The 18,164-nt window shown below is 42.3% G+C and overlaps 1 protein-coding gene across 1 annotated transcript in view; it reads left to right on the top strand.

Annotated features, from left to right (window-relative positions):
• Positions 1-18,164, top strand: part of dlgap2a (discs, large (Drosophila) homolog-associated protein 2a) — a 150,413-nt gene that overhangs the window by 93,364 nt on the left and 38,885 nt on the right. Inside the window, exons 3-4 of the mRNA XM_064332831.1 lie at positions 3,095-4,236; positions 17,048-17,259. Of these exons, the coding sequence (XP_064188901.1) occupies positions 3,166-4,236; positions 17,048-17,259 (1,283 nt within the window). The 5' untranslated portion in view covers positions 3,095-3,165. The remainder of the gene's footprint in view (positions 1-3,094; positions 4,237-17,047; positions 17,260-18,164) is intronic.

Raw genomic sequence — 18,164 nt, 5'->3', positions numbered from 1 at the left:
TCCTGGTTCCTTCTGTAAAGATTTTAGGTTATAGTACAGATGGCCACTGCTTTTCAGAGGGGATCTGTGGATGTCACACCCCACGAACATAGACAGATTCTTAAATGGGCCGATATTGTCGTCCCTCCATCTGGCACCGAAGCGGTCGGGAGGCTGGGGGCTGTGCTGCACTTGGAAAGCACAACTCAACCCTCTGCAGGCTGAAGCCTGCTAGGCGGCTCCACCAGGTTTCCCTGCTGGCGCGACTTAGCGGGAGGCTAGCGAATGCAAACACGAGGAAGAAAAAAAGCATGCGGTGCTTGAGAACCGAAATGGTTAAGCGGAGATGAGATTCTCACCCCCCTCCCGACTGTGATGTATCGCTGCAAGTCCAAACCGCTCTCTCCAAACACCCTCAGCTAGTCAATTGCCGAGGGTGGAAAACTCATGTGGAGTATGGCTTTTTGTTACATCACCACCCATTTGTCTCTCCAAAATGCTTCCCTGCCACAGCCATCCAACGCAGATTTTTATTCTGACATGGTGGGTTTGTAGAGGATGAATCGCACGGACATTTTACATTCATGCAGTACGCATACCCTGTTATCTATAGGGCCTTTTCCTATGGATGGTTTTCTCCAATGGCCATGAATATTAATAGGCCATTACAGAATTGGTCTCTCATTCCTCTGCTCTTCTGCTGCAAAGTTATTCTATATATAAAATGTCAAAGACAGTGACAGATGTAGTTGGTCTCCGTGGTGCATTCAAGAGAAATGTCAAATCCTGCTCTTGGGTTATTCATTCAACCTCAACCAAGACTTTCAGAGATCATTTCATGACGGGGAAAGGGTCAGGCACTCAAAATGCGTTGCTCTCTCAGAGATAGAGTCATATATCTACATCGTTTCTCCAAAGCATGAACCACACTGCGGTTGAACTAACGTGACCTGGGGAGCACATAGGAATGAGATAAATCAAAGTGTTTGGCATGAGCTGCCGTTCTGGGCCCCATCTGTTCTGAATATTCCCATTCTAGTGTCAGAACTTTCTGACTGAAGCCCTTTAGTACTTAATTTCTGCAGACTTAATTTCATAAGATTTTGCATAATTAGGATGATAAAATTGGTTGTTTCTAAATGTAAAACAATCCGGGGACAATTTGGTAGGATACAATTATAGTATAGTATAGTATAGTATATAATTTATAAATCAGTGATTGATAAGGCCCTGGATTGTGATGTTTATATATTCCTTGGTGTTGCTTACTGTTTTTTTTTTTTTGTTTTTTTTTTTTTTTTGTAGAACAGAAATTGAATTCAGGTTCTAATGAGATATATGGTAAATGAACATTAGGGCAAGCCTTTTTTTCAGAGCCAGAGCCCTACATGCAAAACTCCAGGGAGCTTTTTCAGCAAAACTGCAACATTAATATTGGTTCATTGTAACCGAGCCCAGGGCTGCACTCTCGTCCTTTCTTCTTGAACCATCCTGCATTGTAAATGAGAAGCCATGATTGGAGGTGTCTGTTGCAAATGTCAGTTATACACTGCACAGGCAGGCAGTGGTTTAATGAGTGGGGGGGGGGGGGGCCCTATCGCCTGGTTTCAAGCTACTGGAACACCCCCCCTCCCCCCATTTCTCAGCACCATCAGCTTTTTGGCCCTCTCTATTGGGAGGTGGGAGGATAGGGGGGTTGGCACCTGCCTAACACTGCGCAGATACATTAGCTGGTCTTTCACACCACTGGCTCAGTCCCACATACAGTGGGGTTAAGATTGCATGATTGCAAGTGCATGGCAACAGTAAATATTTTCTTTGATTCAATTCCAGTTCCATTTGCATAGTGCTTTTTTTACAGAAAACTGACACACAGACGCTTTTCAGAGAGAGTTCTTGAAAGTTGCCCAGTCAAGCTGCCTTTGTCCCGTGGCTAGAAACACTCATTCGGAAAGCCCTTCATTTAAATTCCTCAGCGCTCACAGACGTGCCCACGTTCTAAAGTTCCTTAATAAGCGGTCAGACATGGCAGGGCTTTGTGCTTACTGAGTTAAACGCATTATAATTAAAGACCCACTGACCACCTGCGATAAAAAGATTATGGGCGGCATGGGTTTTTAATCCCAAGATGAAGAGGGGAAGAGGGGAGGAGCACAACGGACACCTCCCAAGGACGATCTCTGATCCCCCTCCAAACCAATCCCTGTTCTGATGGATGGCACCCAAGCTCCGAAATGATAGCCTATTATTTTACTTTGCATTGAATAAATGAAAACGGTACCTGAGAGCGGGGTTTGGTGCAGAAAGACAGGAACGAGGGAACGAGAGAATAGAGAGAATGGAAGGCCTCAGCTGTGTTTTTCACATCTCGGGATATAAGTCTATTAAAAGCAAGATGACCTGTAAGAGAGAACCTCTCCTGGATGGATATAAATTCCTTTGCTGACAAAATTAGAATGGTTGATATTTATTGAAAGCACACTGCATCCAGCATTGTGTGAAGAGTTATCTTACTTTGTCTTACTTTGATATATTTTCATATATTTATTCTACTCTAATTCGGGGATCAATGGTCTATAATATTGCTGTTTAGTGATCTGTTTTTTATACTATCTGTTTTTTTCAGGTTTTGTTCACTTTTGTTTATTCAGCTTCATGAATAGAACGAAATTTACAATCAAGAGTGGTGGGTTGTAAGGATACAAAAATTATATTTTATTAATAAATAAGGCTTTGCTCCTTGAATATAAAATGGGTAACAATTTAAGGAAAAAATGTGAGCATTGTTACAGTTTAATCATGGTTTTATTATTTGATATACTATCTTTGTTTTAATAATTCTTTAATTTGAAAATGTTTCATTGTACTCCTCAACAAAAACAGTAGCACAATACAAGTGGTATCTGGTAATGAGATAAGACACAGCAAATGAAATGAATGATCCGATAATTAGTGTTCTCTCTCCGACATTTGTGTCTATGTGCTTTTTTAACTTTGGACTTTTTTTGTTTAGTATACCCAAATTTGCAGATTACCCATTGCGGATGCCCATCATCAAAAACTCCTGACTGACATCAAAAACGCCTGACTCTTTTCCCTCTTTTCTTGTTGACAGACCAGCAGTATTCATGGTGCTCTTCTCAGCACTTCGATGAAGACAGATACTCCTCCCCGCCACCTAGGAACATGAAGGGTCTATCCGGCAGCCGCCCTCAACCCCAGATCACCGCCGGGCACACCTGCGGCTTGCCCGAGTGCGAGCACCCGCACGACTACGGCCACCATGGCCCCGACCCCCGGTCGCCGTCCTACCTGCTCAGCCCCACGGAGAGCTGCCCCATGGAGCACCACCGCTGCTCCCCGCGCAGCTCCATCCACTCCGAGTGCATGATGCTGCCCGTCGCCGTGGCCACCGACCACGTCTCCAGCAGCACCTTCCCCAGGATGCACTACAGCTCCCACTTCGACGGGGCGCGGGACGACTGCGCCGCCTCGCACGCGTCCGGCGGTGGTGGGGGCGGGGGCGGGGGCGGGGGCGGGGGTGGCGGCGGAGGCGGTGGCTGCGGAGGGAAGATGAACCGCATCCCCGCCAACCTGCTGGACCAGTTCGAGAAGCAGCTGCCGCTCCACCGCGACGGCTTCCACACGCTGCAGTACCAGCGCACCTCCACCACCGAACAGCGCAGCGAGAGCCCCGGCCGCATCCGCCACCTGGTCCACTCGGTCCAGAAGCTCTTCACCAAGTCCCACTCGCTCGAGGGCTCGTCCAAGACCAACGTCAACGGCCTCAAGGGGGACGGCAACAGCCACCACCACGGCCACCACCACCACGGCCACCAAAAGCACAGCAAGAGGAGCAAGAGCAAGGAGCGCAAGGCCGACGGCAAGCACCGGCCGGCCACCGGCTGGTGGAGCTCCGACGACAACCTGGACAGCGACTCCACGTACCGGACGCCCAGCGTCATGAGCCGTCACTACGGCGACCACGTCATCGGCCACTGCTACCCCGACTCCATGCAGGGCCAGTTTGGGGACCTCACCCTCAAGACCTCCAAGAGCAACAACGACGTCAAGTGCTCTGCCTGCGAGGGCCTGGCCCCTGTGGCTCCCGAGGGGAAGTTCATGAAGAGGAGCTCCTGGTCCACGCTTACCGTCAGCCAGGCCAAGGAGGCCTACCGCAAGTCCTCCTTAAACCTGGAGAAACCCATGATGCATCAGGACCTGAAGCCATCCCTGAGGCCCTGCCATTACCTGCAGGTGAGTCAGCTGGTTTCGGATATCCACTTTGTTTGCAAAATAATTCAAGCTGGGTATTGATTTAGGCTTTGATTCAAACAAAATTTGTCCTTACCTTTTATTAACAAACAAATGCAAATGTTCTGTTTGTTTTACAAACAGTACAAATTAGGAGACACTTTGAGTGTTTAATGCCAACTCCCAATGGAGTATACCAAAAGCCTCGTTTTTTCAGCATGCAACACTTTTCTAGGGTAGAGGGAAATTAGAGAAGTTTCTGAGAAGACTATGCAACAATCTAGGTGGGTTTCAACCAGTGATTATTGACCCTACTTTGCTGATGTTAACAAAAACGTCAAAACAACCAAGACCATTGATTCCAGTCATCTATGGTGTTGGCCAGTGGCATGCATTAATCATTACAGTATTGGTACATCGCATAAAAAACTTGAATGGGTCAATGGTGAGAGACCTATGCAGTAGAAACGGGCCGCACTGCAGTTAAGTTCCTGTTCATCCGCTTGTAAGAAAATTCTTAATTGCACCATAATTCTGTGGGTGATGACTTTGAAACCAGCAGTGCAGCAGGAAGAATCGATGACTGTGTTAACACTGAAAGGTGCTGAGAGGGGAGAAGAAAGGACTTTGAAATCCCTGCGTATTTTTCCTTATGTCAGCTGAACGCTTTGGTGAGATAATCATTGCTGGCGGATAACGTTTTGCATGAAACCACTCATCCTATATTGACAATGGCTTTTCTTGGAAACTCGCTGTGGTTCGAACGGTGGGATCTTTGCTAAATGAATCAACTCCTTGCCTCTGGATGCTGTAACTAATTGTTCTCATTTACGTTTCTTTTTTTGTTGTTGTGGTTGAAAAGAAATACTGCTGACTGCCCAACAGAACTATGCAGGAAGCAGCAGTCATAGTCATTTTGGAGTATGTACATTTGTACAGAAATCCTCTGTGAAAATGTGCTTTTGGGTCACTAGACAAAGTGATAACCTACTGAGAAATTAGATCTGGTTCCATTTTCTACCGACACACATATGGAGAGGGGGGAGGGGGCAGAGGGCAGGGGGAGTTGGCTTACTGCTCTACCATGCTGAATTCACCTCTTCAACTGATCCCATACAAGTCACTGTTAACAAATCACAAGGATATTGATACAAAGTGCAAGTAGAGATTTAAAGCTTTATTAAATAATAATATATTCTGTAGAATCCATTTCCAATACATCAGGTGAAAAAGGGGTCTTATTAAGACATGCTGTATACTGAAATAGGAAATTGTTATGGATTTGATTTTGGACTCAAATAAATAACATGGGTGGACTATGTATAAAAAGGGCTATAATTCCTACGTGGATAACCCAATATAGATGTCAATACCCTCAAATTAGAGCAGTCAATCTGCACTTTAACTGCAGATTCATTGTGTATTGTCAAATCTGTGCTGGAGTACAGAGCCAAAACGACAAAAATGATGTAACTGTCGAAATACCTATGGACTGAACTGTATATAGTTTTATAAAAGGTGTAAACCAAAATAACAAAAACAAAACAAAACAAAAGCTAGAACAAAAACTGGCCTTTTGCATAACATCGTTGATACTATGATGTCAGTCTTCCATGTAGGACCTAAAATGGTGTCCCCGTTTTGTCATCTTCTAATGGTTCTTGGGCGAGACTAGCATCACATATCCTGTTTGAGCTGAATGCTTTCGCAACTGACATTGTAGCAACCAGTCTAAAATATTGACTTTATAGACGGCAACCTTATTAAATAGCCTGTCAATAAAGGACAATGGGCAGATGCTAACCGTGTCAAACAAGTGTGAATATGATTACTTTAACCAGACCGTCAGAGAATAACATCAGAGAAACATATGCGGTGACTGACCTCGCACAACATTGCCTCTAACAGACCATAAAACAGCAGCAAACTCAGTAACATTGATAGACATGTGCTTGGACCAGTACGTTTCTCTGAAATAAGTCCTGAATTGATGTGATTGGATAACATGAATAATAATGAAAAAAGAATACTAATAATAATGACAAATAACGTACTAGGTGGTAGTTGTCAGAATCTCATGTGTTTAAAACAGTTTAGAACATTCTGCAAAATGCACAGATGTTGGGTAACTGGCGGTGTTATGCTTGTAAATAATAAAGGTATTTCTCACTAGCATGCCTCTCTTTTTCCCATCATCGGAAAAGCACATGCCCCCCCCCCCCCTAAACAATACAATAGGATGCCTCGCACCAGAGATGCTTGGCCCTCTAAACAAACAGCCTTTTAAAAAACTCTAACCCTCTTTAACTTTTGATGGGAGTCCCCTGGATGCCTTAAAGTTTGGGTGGGGTAAAGGTTGAAAAACCCTGGTGTAAGAGGTCGCTTGAAAACTACCAAAAAAATCCTTTGGAACTCCCACCCTCAACAATTCAGTCTGTTCTGTTTTTTGTTGATTTAATTTTACAATTAGGCTATAAAATACAGTACATGTGAATAAATAAAAAAATACACTTCACCAGAAGGGGGCACTCTAATCACTGTGGGTTGGCTAATGGCCAGTGCATCCAAGAAATTCTCCTCCTCCAGCTGCAGCTGCTCATTAACACCAAAAACAATTAAGTCAAATCAAAACGGGATCACTTCTTATTGAATTCAAAGTGAAATCAGTGTTTGGTTTGCTTTCAGTTTGTATTTGTGATTACAGGATTCAACCCAAATCAGAACTATTGCCAACAAAAAATTAAGCATGACACAACACTACTAGAGCCACCGTTGTTGTATTCTCCAAGAGCATGATTCATGAACACCATTTTTAAAAGACTTTTTAAAGATTGACCACAGTACAGCAATCGCTTGTTACAGCACCCTCTCTTTTCTCAGTTGAACTTGCAAAATCAGTGATGCCTCTATGATGAAACGATGTGCAATTCATGTGGTTAAGGCGTTTGGGGATGATAACATGGCAAGGAGAACTTTGAGTGTGTATCTCTGTCAAGTTGCTGAGTGACGCACAGATTTTTTGACATGCAGCGCCTCGTGAATGGGACACTAAGGTATTGTGAATGACTGCTCGTTCTTTCCTTAGCTTCAGACGAGAATACCAACGGGACAGGCATGAGCCAGTTACTGATATTCGCAATGGCAACTGACAGCACACTTAATGTGCTTGAAGAACTTTTTTCCCATTGCACGGAACAGCAGCGATCACCTGTCATATTTGGATTTAGCCCACCTCCCAGCATCCGCTGAGCTGCCCTTAGATGTGCCCGTCATGGGAGTCACGGTTCAGCAGGTACGCTGCCGATGTAGAGACACTGCAAGCGGCCTCGCTTACTGCTTTTCAGAGGCCCACTCTCCGCAGTCAACAATAGGCGACCCCATGAACTGCAAATGGAAGTGTGTCAGCTACAGGCCCACATGTTTTTCCCTGTCCACGGGGGAGAGAGTGGAGCGGGCAATCGACTTTTGGAAACTCATTTCATTTCCTCAAATGTGAAAGTTTGCTCTCTCTCTGGCTAGCACTGTTGGGAGCGTATAAGCTTGGTAAAGCAATTTCTCTACAATGAAGAGTATACGCTATGTGTGGATGTGATTTTAGTGTGAAGTGCGTGTGTGGGTATATGTGTGCTTTTGCCCCATCATAGTCCTATCATAAATTTTTTAGCCCCTGCTAAAACCAAAGTTGTACATCCCTGGATTACAGTAGCCTGTACTTAGTAAAGTGCCTTTATGGACTAAGCCTCTCTGTTCTTCAGTTCAGTTGTGTGGTGCATTCAAAATTATTTGGGCCAATAAACTTAAATTTACTGTTTGGAATGCCCAGAGCAAGTTTGGTCAGAAAACTTTTGCTGCTGCTGACCAATGGTCGGCCTCAGCAATCACATACATGATTCCATAATCAACCAATCACTTACACAAAACACATTTTCTCGTAGCCATTCAATGACATGCACACGTTACCAATGGAGCACCCAGTCAGCAGTCAAAGCCTCCGGTGCAGCTGACTGCCAGTGCTGCTCTTGCATGCTTCACTTGCTGCTACACAAAACCTGTTGTTTGTATCTGCTTCTAGATACTGGGGTATTTCTGGTATTCCTCCTGTTTAGTCGGGGAAATGTATAGTGCTCGCTGTTCGATAGGGTATTGCACACTGGCGTGTGCACTGTTGTACCTGAAGCAGATCCATTCAGCACCAAGCCAAAAAATATACTCGCATATTCATTAAAATATTTCATCTAAACCCATGAGTTGTCCTGACCGAAATGTCATATAGTGAAATTTGAAAGGTGACAGGAACAAAAAATTATTTTGTTTTAGTGATTTTGTACTTTCACATAGCAAAAGGATGAAAAAGTTAAATGATAGCATTTAGGAAGATCAAGACTCTTCAGGTACACCAAACCAGACTGTAAAACCTTCTGAGACAGTGGCAGACATACAGTAAATGCATTTTATCAGATTAATTAGATTCCTGGCTGTGGTAAGCACATGCTTCTAAAAATAGAGAGCTTTCAGTCACAGAAGTATTTTAGTCAACATTATCAATCCTATTCGGACAATGATGTATTTTCAAGGAAGTAAGGTGCAGGGATGTTTTCAGATATACAAGTTTCTGAAGGTGAGACCACAAAAACTTGCTATTGGTATCACGGACTATGCATAAAGGCAATCAGTTGCATAAGTCATATTTAATATTAGTCAACATCTTGTTTAAAGATCAAGTGTTTCGGCTTTGAATCACTTGTGTATACAGATGGTGCAGATTAAATGTCGTGATTGCCAAATGTCAGCACGGAACGGAAAAGCATTACCTTACAAATCTGAGCTTAGAAATAGCAAACAATGAGACACAAGGTGGGTGTTCCACTGTGAGAAGTTCGTTCTTATTCTGAATTATTTTCTGGCAGATGGTGCAATCTGTAAACCTTGCTGTTGCATAAAACATTATTCTTAGGGTTTTGGCATTATTATTATTATTATTATTATTATGAGCTGATAACACGATTGCCATTATGAAGTGTCCATCTCTCATTGGCTATCCATTGTCATTGTGAGTGTAATCAATGTAACGGGGCTACTGCATTAACCAGAACAATGAGGATGGATTAAAAATGAGAAATTATTTGCATTTCTCTAATGGTCTAATAATAATAATAAATGTCAGACTAAGGTTAAGGGAGTTTGCAAAATTTTATCTTCAATTTCTGTAAAAATTTTAAATGCATAACAGAGTTCCTTTCATAATAGTCTGAAAATACTACAGGGTTCAACATCAAATTTCAATATCAACCACAAATGCTCTGTTACATTTTTAGTGGCCAGAAAAATGTAACCTACCGAGGTGACTGTTTAAAGATATATAGCTTTAAATAATATTAAATAATGTTATGTTCAGTAGAATATAGAACATCAAAATAGTTAAAGGATGGACACGTTTAAGTATTTCTTAAACGAGGAAACATACAAATTGTCCACCGACTTGAGTATCACCAACCGCTGGCCTTTATTTCCTGAGGAAATTAGCCCAAATTAGCCCAGAAAAAGGTCCCAATTAGCTTCCCCAGCTCCCATGATAGTAGAACTGGAAGACCTAATTAAGGAGCTGTGTTTGGTGCTGATGGTGCAATAAAGTCTTAAATTAAGTGAGAGTGAAAAGTAGCGTTCATCATAAACTGCTTCCTTGTTTTGGCTCCCAAGAACACTTCCCCACACTGGAACATCACTGTCTTTCCATAGTGGTAAATAAGGACCGCATGATATAATGATTGAACAGGGGGAGTGCTCTGATGTAAAACTGTAGTATATAGCATACCCACGTACAAATGCTAATGTTGTCGGTGTCGGTCTTATATACTTCATGGCTTCAGGAATAGCAGATTTGAGGAGATCATGTGGTAAGATAGGACTGAGTACCTTGGTCCTAGCAGTTGCAGCTGCAATGTAAATCCAACCAATCCACACAACAGAAAAAAAAATTTGCTTCATTTTCCCTTCATCTTGCCAGTAGCTGCTTCAGTTTCAGTAACTGTCTAGAATCCACTGCTATTTTTGGCCTTTTGCTTGCTTTAGTCATGTGACATTTTCAATGTGGGGCCAGTGGGATAATTGCAAGTGCAATTACAAACTGCAGGGGGGCCTGTCACTGGCCAAATAACTGCTTTTTAAGGTTACAAAAGGTGGCTCATTTGTTGATAATTATGCTGATTGGATATTGCAGTTGGAATTAACAAGCAAATGAAATGTCTCTTTTGAATTGCCGGCTTGGGCTTGAAAACGCCTGACAAAAGGCAAACTTAACTGCTGCATGACTGGAATTATAAAAGGAAAAGTGTCTCTGCTTCAGAGACCCTGTTGTATTGACTGGCTACCTGCATCCCCGGTGTCCTAACAGTGCTTGAGGAATATAAATACGTCGTCCGCACCTTGTGTCAGTGCCTCCGGAGAGCTTGCCCCCTTGTCACCATCAACGAAAGCGCTAGAAAGAAGGGGGAGGGGCCAGGGCGGCCCTCGGTGGCCTCTCCAGACCTTTCGCAGACTCAATGAAGGCGCAGCTCGCTCTGTGAAGCATCAAGGCTCAGCGATGTCTAAACCGCGGCAACAGAAGAACTCTCATGTCTCTCTTCCAGAGAAGCCTTCGGGAGAGTTAGTCACTTTGTATTCCGTGACTTACAGCTCAGAACCATGGAAACGTTGTCAAAAGGAGGCTGACTGACTGAAAGAAACAACATGGGATTAGGGATGAGAGTCTGACCATGCTGTTGTTTCGGCAGTGATAATATGTGTCTAGTGTGTGAGGAATACAGAGTGCAAGACTGTGCTCTGAGTGGCTGAAAAAACAAATTAGAATGCTCATTTCCTATAGCACAGACAGACAGACAGACAGATAGTCATGCACACACGCGCGCGCACACACACTCACACCCGCCCACACACACACACATCACACACACAGCAAGAATTCATTCATAACCTTAAGAAATGGTAGCAATATCAATGCAAGAAGGATGACCCTGGTCAATGCTCAGATATTTCTTCTGTAAGCTTGATAACAGGGTTGTCATCCCCATTTCTTGTCACTGCTCTTCGCAGTGCAGAATATTTACAGCATTGTTCTGCTTGTTCTATGGAGTCCCGTCCTCCACAATAACAGAGACAATCCCAGCTCTCCTGTCATATCCGCACATGACACAGCACTCAGTCCCTAAAGGTATGCTCCCAAACAGTCCTTGGGAGTTCCCATGTAGGGTGGTTTTTGTTCTAACCAGTCCCATGATTAGTTAAGGTTATTGACAACATTAATTTTTGTATTTCCGTGATTCGTGTATCTGATTAACCAGGATGCAGGCTCATTAGAGTTTGCTTTTTTATGATCGGCTAGCATTTAACACCCGTGTGTGAATCTTCTCGTTAATTCATCAATAAATCAATCAAACGAAGACAGTTGTTTGTTTAGCAGAGGTTAGCCGTTTACAGCTCATTTAATAACTAATTACATGCTGCAAATGGCAAATGCAACAAAATACTACTGTGCACAGCTGTCCACAGGACTGAATTTTGGAAACCCGTCTAGTCCTGACCCAAACCAAACCTCTACCTCAGGGTCCGAGGAATGGACCCACAGGCAGTGTTTCCCTGCTGTCCCAGGGCATTTACCATTTATATTCTCCTCTGGCCTCCTACGTATCTTAATTGCAAATGACATTGAGCCAGTTGTGAATTTTCCCACAGCTTTCAAGACTCCTCTATATTTTTAGCAATTACTTAAATGGCAAAAATACTGATTTCCTTAAGGGGTGCCATGAAACCACCTGCAGACTGTGTTTACACAGTTGTACATGTGCATACTAGAATACACATGAAAGAAAGGTGCATGTGCTCTCCACTGGCTCTAGAATTAAGTTATTTCTGTCACAGAATCTCACGAGGATCAGAGCTCTCCGCATGCGATGCCTTTTAATCAGTCCTAAGCGCTTGAATAGTGAGGGAGTTCTGTTCAGCCAAGCATTACACGTGTTCAGCAAGTGTTTTGAATTCTTTTAAGCTAGTAAAAACAAAGGCAAATGGTAATTTCACTGTAATTGATCAACTATTCAAGCTGTTAGTGTGGCAATTAGTGTAGGAATTCCAAATTGGAGAAGGCTTGACTGTTGTTACATTAGTAGAGAGAGCAAACATAATCGAATAAATGGGGAGTGAAAGTATAAACTTGCAAGTGTTTCATTCAGAAGCTTTTCCTCTAATATTAATCTAGAAATGTAAGAATGGAACATTTCCCACTCATTTTAGGGTTCCCACTCATTTTAGGGAATCATTTTCCAGGACTTTTCAAGGACAATTTCCATGACTTAGACTTACAGACATGAAACATGGACAATGGAAGTCCAAAGCCGGTGGTGGACCGGGTGGCGGGGGGTGGGGGGCAATGTGCAAGTACCATAACCATTCAAAACTTTGTGCTGCCATGTAATCTCAGCAGCTAATAAAAATGAGAAAAGCGGAGAAAAATATAGAAAAATATGCAATCTCAGCTCTAAATATACTGTTTAATAGCTTGACTTATTTAGCCTAGCAGGACCTCACAAATATTTCCAGAACATTTGACAAATTTCCTCATTTTCCAGGTGTTCTCCATGACTGGAAAACTAGTCAATAAATTTCCACGTTTTCAAGGTTTTCCAGGATGAGTGGGAATGCCTCGTTCTATATTTAAAAACTGAACTGATTTTTAACAAATGTATGAATATAAAAATATAATGTGTGAGAGCCAATTAGTGGTCTGTAAACACAAAAGCCAGTTAAAGGTCTGTATTCCTGAAATTAATTATTTTATGATGTGAGCATAATACAGAAATATGTAAACAGTAGCTCTGTGAAAAAATTGCATTCCTTCTCTCATAATATTTTTGGATGTTCTCATAGGTGCATTCTAACCTCACAGCTATTATGGACGTTGCGTTCCAAAGTCTTCTGTTCTACCGTGAAGACGATGCATACAAGGACCACCAGGTTAATGAGCATATGAGTGCCTGTATATTGAACCTGAAACTAAAAGTACAGTATTTGGGAAAACTCAACTACTATCTGTGAGACATCTGCAAAAAAAGAGTATGCTAGAGTAAGAAAAAATCGCATCGTACATTAATTGTACAATCAGTAAGTTATAAATCGTTAAACATGCAGTCCAAAGCATTACATTGTGCATTGAATGGGATACAGAACCATTGACAGTATAGCTCTGGAGTTAAAGAGATCCCATGGAATTTACTCCCAAAAGACATATAAACTGATTCACAGCATATCAGCTGTTTCAGGTAGATTTTCTCTTCAGCAAATCAGTACATTCCAGTACTCAAGAAGATCAATTTTCCAATATATCCATACATACATACAGTATCTTTGTATGTCATTTCTCTGTGATTATTCCTTTACTGTTTGTCTTATGAAGCCATACAGCTCTAACTGTGAACCTGGTGAAATTAGCTGAGCTTTCTCTGTTTTCAGCGTAAATGTCACTGAAAGACGGGCCGAATCGCAATTATGTGGTAAGAATAGGAATGTGTCTTTGCTACCCTTTATGAGATTTCTATAAATGTCAACATTATGAATGGAATGACGTGCACTACAAGCTCAGATTCTCTTGCCTAACCAGATGGCCCAAGAGAGGCTGGCTGCAGCATCATTTGAGTGGCATAAATCCTCTGTGAAGCATATTTGCTGCAATGCAGGAAATTACATCTTTTCTACTTCCTCTGCAATTTACTGCTTGGGACAGTTGCCCATTACAGGATCAGCTATGGATTAACGACAGAACTTGTTTTAAATATAGAAAAATGTTGTTGACAGCACAACTTCAACACAACAGTATAATCATATATACCAAATTTATAGCCCATGAAAACATGGGTAGCTAACATTAGCTGGCCATTTTACTTGTTATTGGTTCTGACACAATTTTGAATGTTAAATGTTATGGTGATGTATTCTATATTCTCCTAAGACCTGGCAATTCATTTTTTCCCCTGTAGGAGGAAAGTCTCTGGTCATAATCTGAAGAACCACATATTTCATGATGAAACCTACACTACAAGAGACATTCAGTAAAAATTTCATAAATAACATTTTCGAAAATATTTTCACTGCAACTTGTTTTGTCATCCAAGACACTTGTATTATGCCAAAAAAATGTTTATACTTTTTTTTCTGTCGGGTCTCAGGAGGATGTTTCCATCAAATGCTAGGCATGAAATCACTATGAGCTGTGAAGGTGCTAGGAAAGCTATGAACAAAACGTATTGCAGCTTCTGTTACAGCCCTGACATCATCCTCCTACCACTGAACACAGTAAACTGAATGACAGCAGCAAATATTTTATCTAGCATCACTACGCATACATGCATTTATGATGTTTTAGGAAAATGGAAAAAGACCTTTCAGTGGGTGTGGTGTCTCACTGACATCATTTATAATATGAAGGCGGCTGACTCCTTTACAAATCCATTTGGATAGAACTGTCACCTCACAGCGAGCAAACTCCACCCCTGTTCCTGGCTGGAACCTTTCTGTGTGGAGTTTGCATGCTTTTCCTGTGTCCATGTTGGTTTCCTATGGATACTCCAGCTTCCTCCAACAGTCCAAAGGCATGCAGGCTAAGTTAATTGGACAGTCTAAATTGCTCGTAAGTATGAGTGTGTGAGTCAATGGCGTGTGGGCCCTGCGATGGATTGGGGACCTGTACAGGGTGTAATACTGCCCCTCGCCCAATGCATGCAGGGATAGGCTCCAGCACATGTCCCTGATCAGGAATAGGTGGGTTAGATAATGACTGTATGGATGGATGGATCCATAAGAAAGTCTTCATGCATATCACAAAATCCTCAGCTATCAATAAGTATCTTCAAATGGAAATTTTACTTGTTAAGTTAGCTTTGTCACTTCCATAACTAATTGGCATTTTAGACAGTAAAGAGACAATCATATGACAAGTTTAAGAAGTAAATATTACCACAGTATCCTAGCCTACTTAATCATATCATATTCATGTAAGTCCTTCCTGGAGTTTTTTTCAAAAACTGTCCCCATTTCTTCTCACTGTTTCTCCTGTCATATCCGCACATGACACTGTAACGCAATCAGGGCCAACTTTACTATGGAATTAGTCACAGTGCAAAACTTTCTCTATACTGTGGCTCTGTTGTGGTTGCAGATGTGGACACATTAATGACCGATTTACCACGACACTTTCTATTTAGGCAGTCAAATAAATTCAACAGCCTCATTCGCAATTTTGCAGTAGGAGACACCAATAAAAAGGGTCAGAAACAATATGTGATGTTTACACGCCCACATTACAAGGTGCTAAAAAATGGATATGGAGCAACATGGCACAGTAGCGAGGGAACCACAAAAAAATACTTAAATTCACAGATCAGGAAATACAGGCAGTGGCCTGTAATTGAATAATTATAATTAAACAAATTGTGTACAATGTAAAGAAAAGATGGCATGATGTTAGGCAGCATACCAAAAGAAAAAACTTCTATGAGGGCAAAAGACATGGGTGGTATGTTCGACTAAGAGAAAGAATATTAACACCGACAGAACAACAGGTAAAAAATCCCCGCAAAATGAGAAAGTCAATTCTGATATTCATCATCCTGTTGAATATGCAAGACAGTTGTTTAAATAGTTTATATTCAGAACTGCAGTTTTGACTGCTGGCTGATGACTTCAATAGAAGTCTTGTGTCCTTTCAATAAAACAAATATAATTTCCCATTGTATCTGAAAATAAATGAGAAATGATTTGTAGAAATGTGTGTGAAACATATTTTAAATCCAGTCTCCTCTCCAGAGTGCTATGCATCAGAGGATGCATTCATTAATCTTCACCTCATGAAGTCCTCAACGGAAACTGATTTGACTGCCGAGGACGTGTGTACAGCCTGACACCCTTCTCTGGAACCCTGTGGATGAGCCATAGGCTAACTTAGCGCACATTACTTCCTGCTTTCAGGAGTTCATGCAAAAGAGGGGAGTCGCATTTGATGCACACTTTAATAAATTAGACAGAATACTTAATTGGCCCAGTCTCCACCCTGTTTTAGCGCATTCACTCCAGGTACAGTCGCAGTGACATAATGCCCACAAAATACATCCTAATAGTCATTTGACCCATTTCGACCGTTAGTAAATCCGACATCAATATTGTGACCTTGTGGCAAATAAGCAAAATATTCATCATGCCTTTCACCAGATGTTCCTCAGAGAGTGCTTCTACCATTCAAGTAATGCAACCTTGTATTAATGCCATTCAAAGATCTATCTTCTTTTCTTCAATCATTATTCATGAAAGGGCGATACCAGTGGCATTGAATGTCCTGTTCTAGGACACACGCTTTGTGCATATCTGCTAACTGTGCTACTGCACCAGGAACACCTGTTACTAACCAGAACCTTCGGTATGACAAGGGACTAAAGAGCATGGTAGGACTTGTCATCTTGTGATTACAGAGATTCCGTGCTACGTGCCACCCTTGAGAAGGGATGCAACGTCATGTGATGTCACTGCAAGATGAATGTTGAGCAGTTGTAATTGATGGGAGGGTGGCAGTGACATTTATGAATGGCTTCTGAGCATTGTTCAGACTTGCTGCACATGCATACATGTATCACTGTGCCAAGGTGTTCCAGGATGAATCAGGAGGTGGGGGGTGGGGGGGCTGCAGATTTTATCCTGTCTCATGTGGTGCTTATACGGGCGCTCTGGGATTCATTCTGACGGTAACGGCGGTCTCCTCTCTCACGCGCTTACGCAGGTGCCGCAGGATGAGTGGGGGGGTTACCCGGGGATCAACAAAGACGAGGAGATCCCCTGCCGGAGGATGCGGAGCGGGAGCTACATCCAAGCCATGGGGAACGACGACAGCGGGGAGTCCGACACCAGCCCCAAGACCTCGCCCCAAAAGGCCATTCGCCCAGACGCCCTCATAAAGTCTGTCATGCAGAGGCCCCTCATAGACCCCCAAAGGTAGGCCAAGGGCAAGCATACTGGCTGTATAGGGCAAGGATCAACGTTACTTGTCCATCACCGCTTGTTAAAACACTATTCTAAATTTGAATAACTTACAAACGGAGAGGGCAACTAATCTGCAACGCTACGTAAAACTATTGATTCTATCTAGTGCAGTAGAAATGTAATGATGCACTCTACTCCGGTATCGTTAGAATGTAAGAACTATATTTTTTGGTGGATGTACACATGTGAACATGTGGCCATTTGTACTTGATAAGTATGTTACTTTTAATTTATGGTAAGTGCAGTGGTATTAGTGAAATAGCCCACTCCAAGCTGTATGGTTGTCATGATATATTACCACTTCTGGGACGAGAACTGCACTCAGCTTTCAGCCTCCTGCTACGTTTCCACCCAAGGTGTGCTTATCATGAGAACTGCACAGCCTGTCCTGGTTTATTCCTTATATACGCATACAGCCAATGAAAAATACTGAACAAGGCTAACAAACTGTTCTCTCACAAACTGAGGTTATATGCAAATTAGGTTCCTCCTTAAATTGTAACTGTTCTTTTTGCTCTTCAAATGTTTTTTGTTTTTTTTGTCATTTGAATATTGTATGATAATATGATATAAGCTACTGTATTAACAAACACATCTCGCCCAGTGTATGATAAAGCAAGTACTGCAGGAAAACGGTTGGTATTACTTACATATGAAAGGGCGTCCTCAGTTTCATCCATGATGGCACATGATGTGATGATCAGTTTTGATGAAGTGCTGGACTCACAGCATTCACACTGGCAGCTGAACACAGTTTTTATCGCTATCGTGAGTGGTTTGAGCAAATGACATCACCAATTTTTTACTCTCTCCCTGACATATGGGCTGTTCTGAGTGCTGCCATTCAGAGCAAACAC

Source organism: Anguilla rostrata, chromosome 1 (genome assembly GCF_018555375.3).
Source record: "Anguilla rostrata isolate EN2019 chromosome 1, ASM1855537v3, whole genome shotgun sequence".
NCBI classification, from domain to species: domain Eukaryota; kingdom Metazoa; phylum Chordata; class Actinopteri; order Anguilliformes; family Anguillidae; genus Anguilla; species Anguilla rostrata.
Note: the sequence above shows the minus strand (reverse complement) of the source record. Positions and strands in the feature narration are given on the sequence as shown.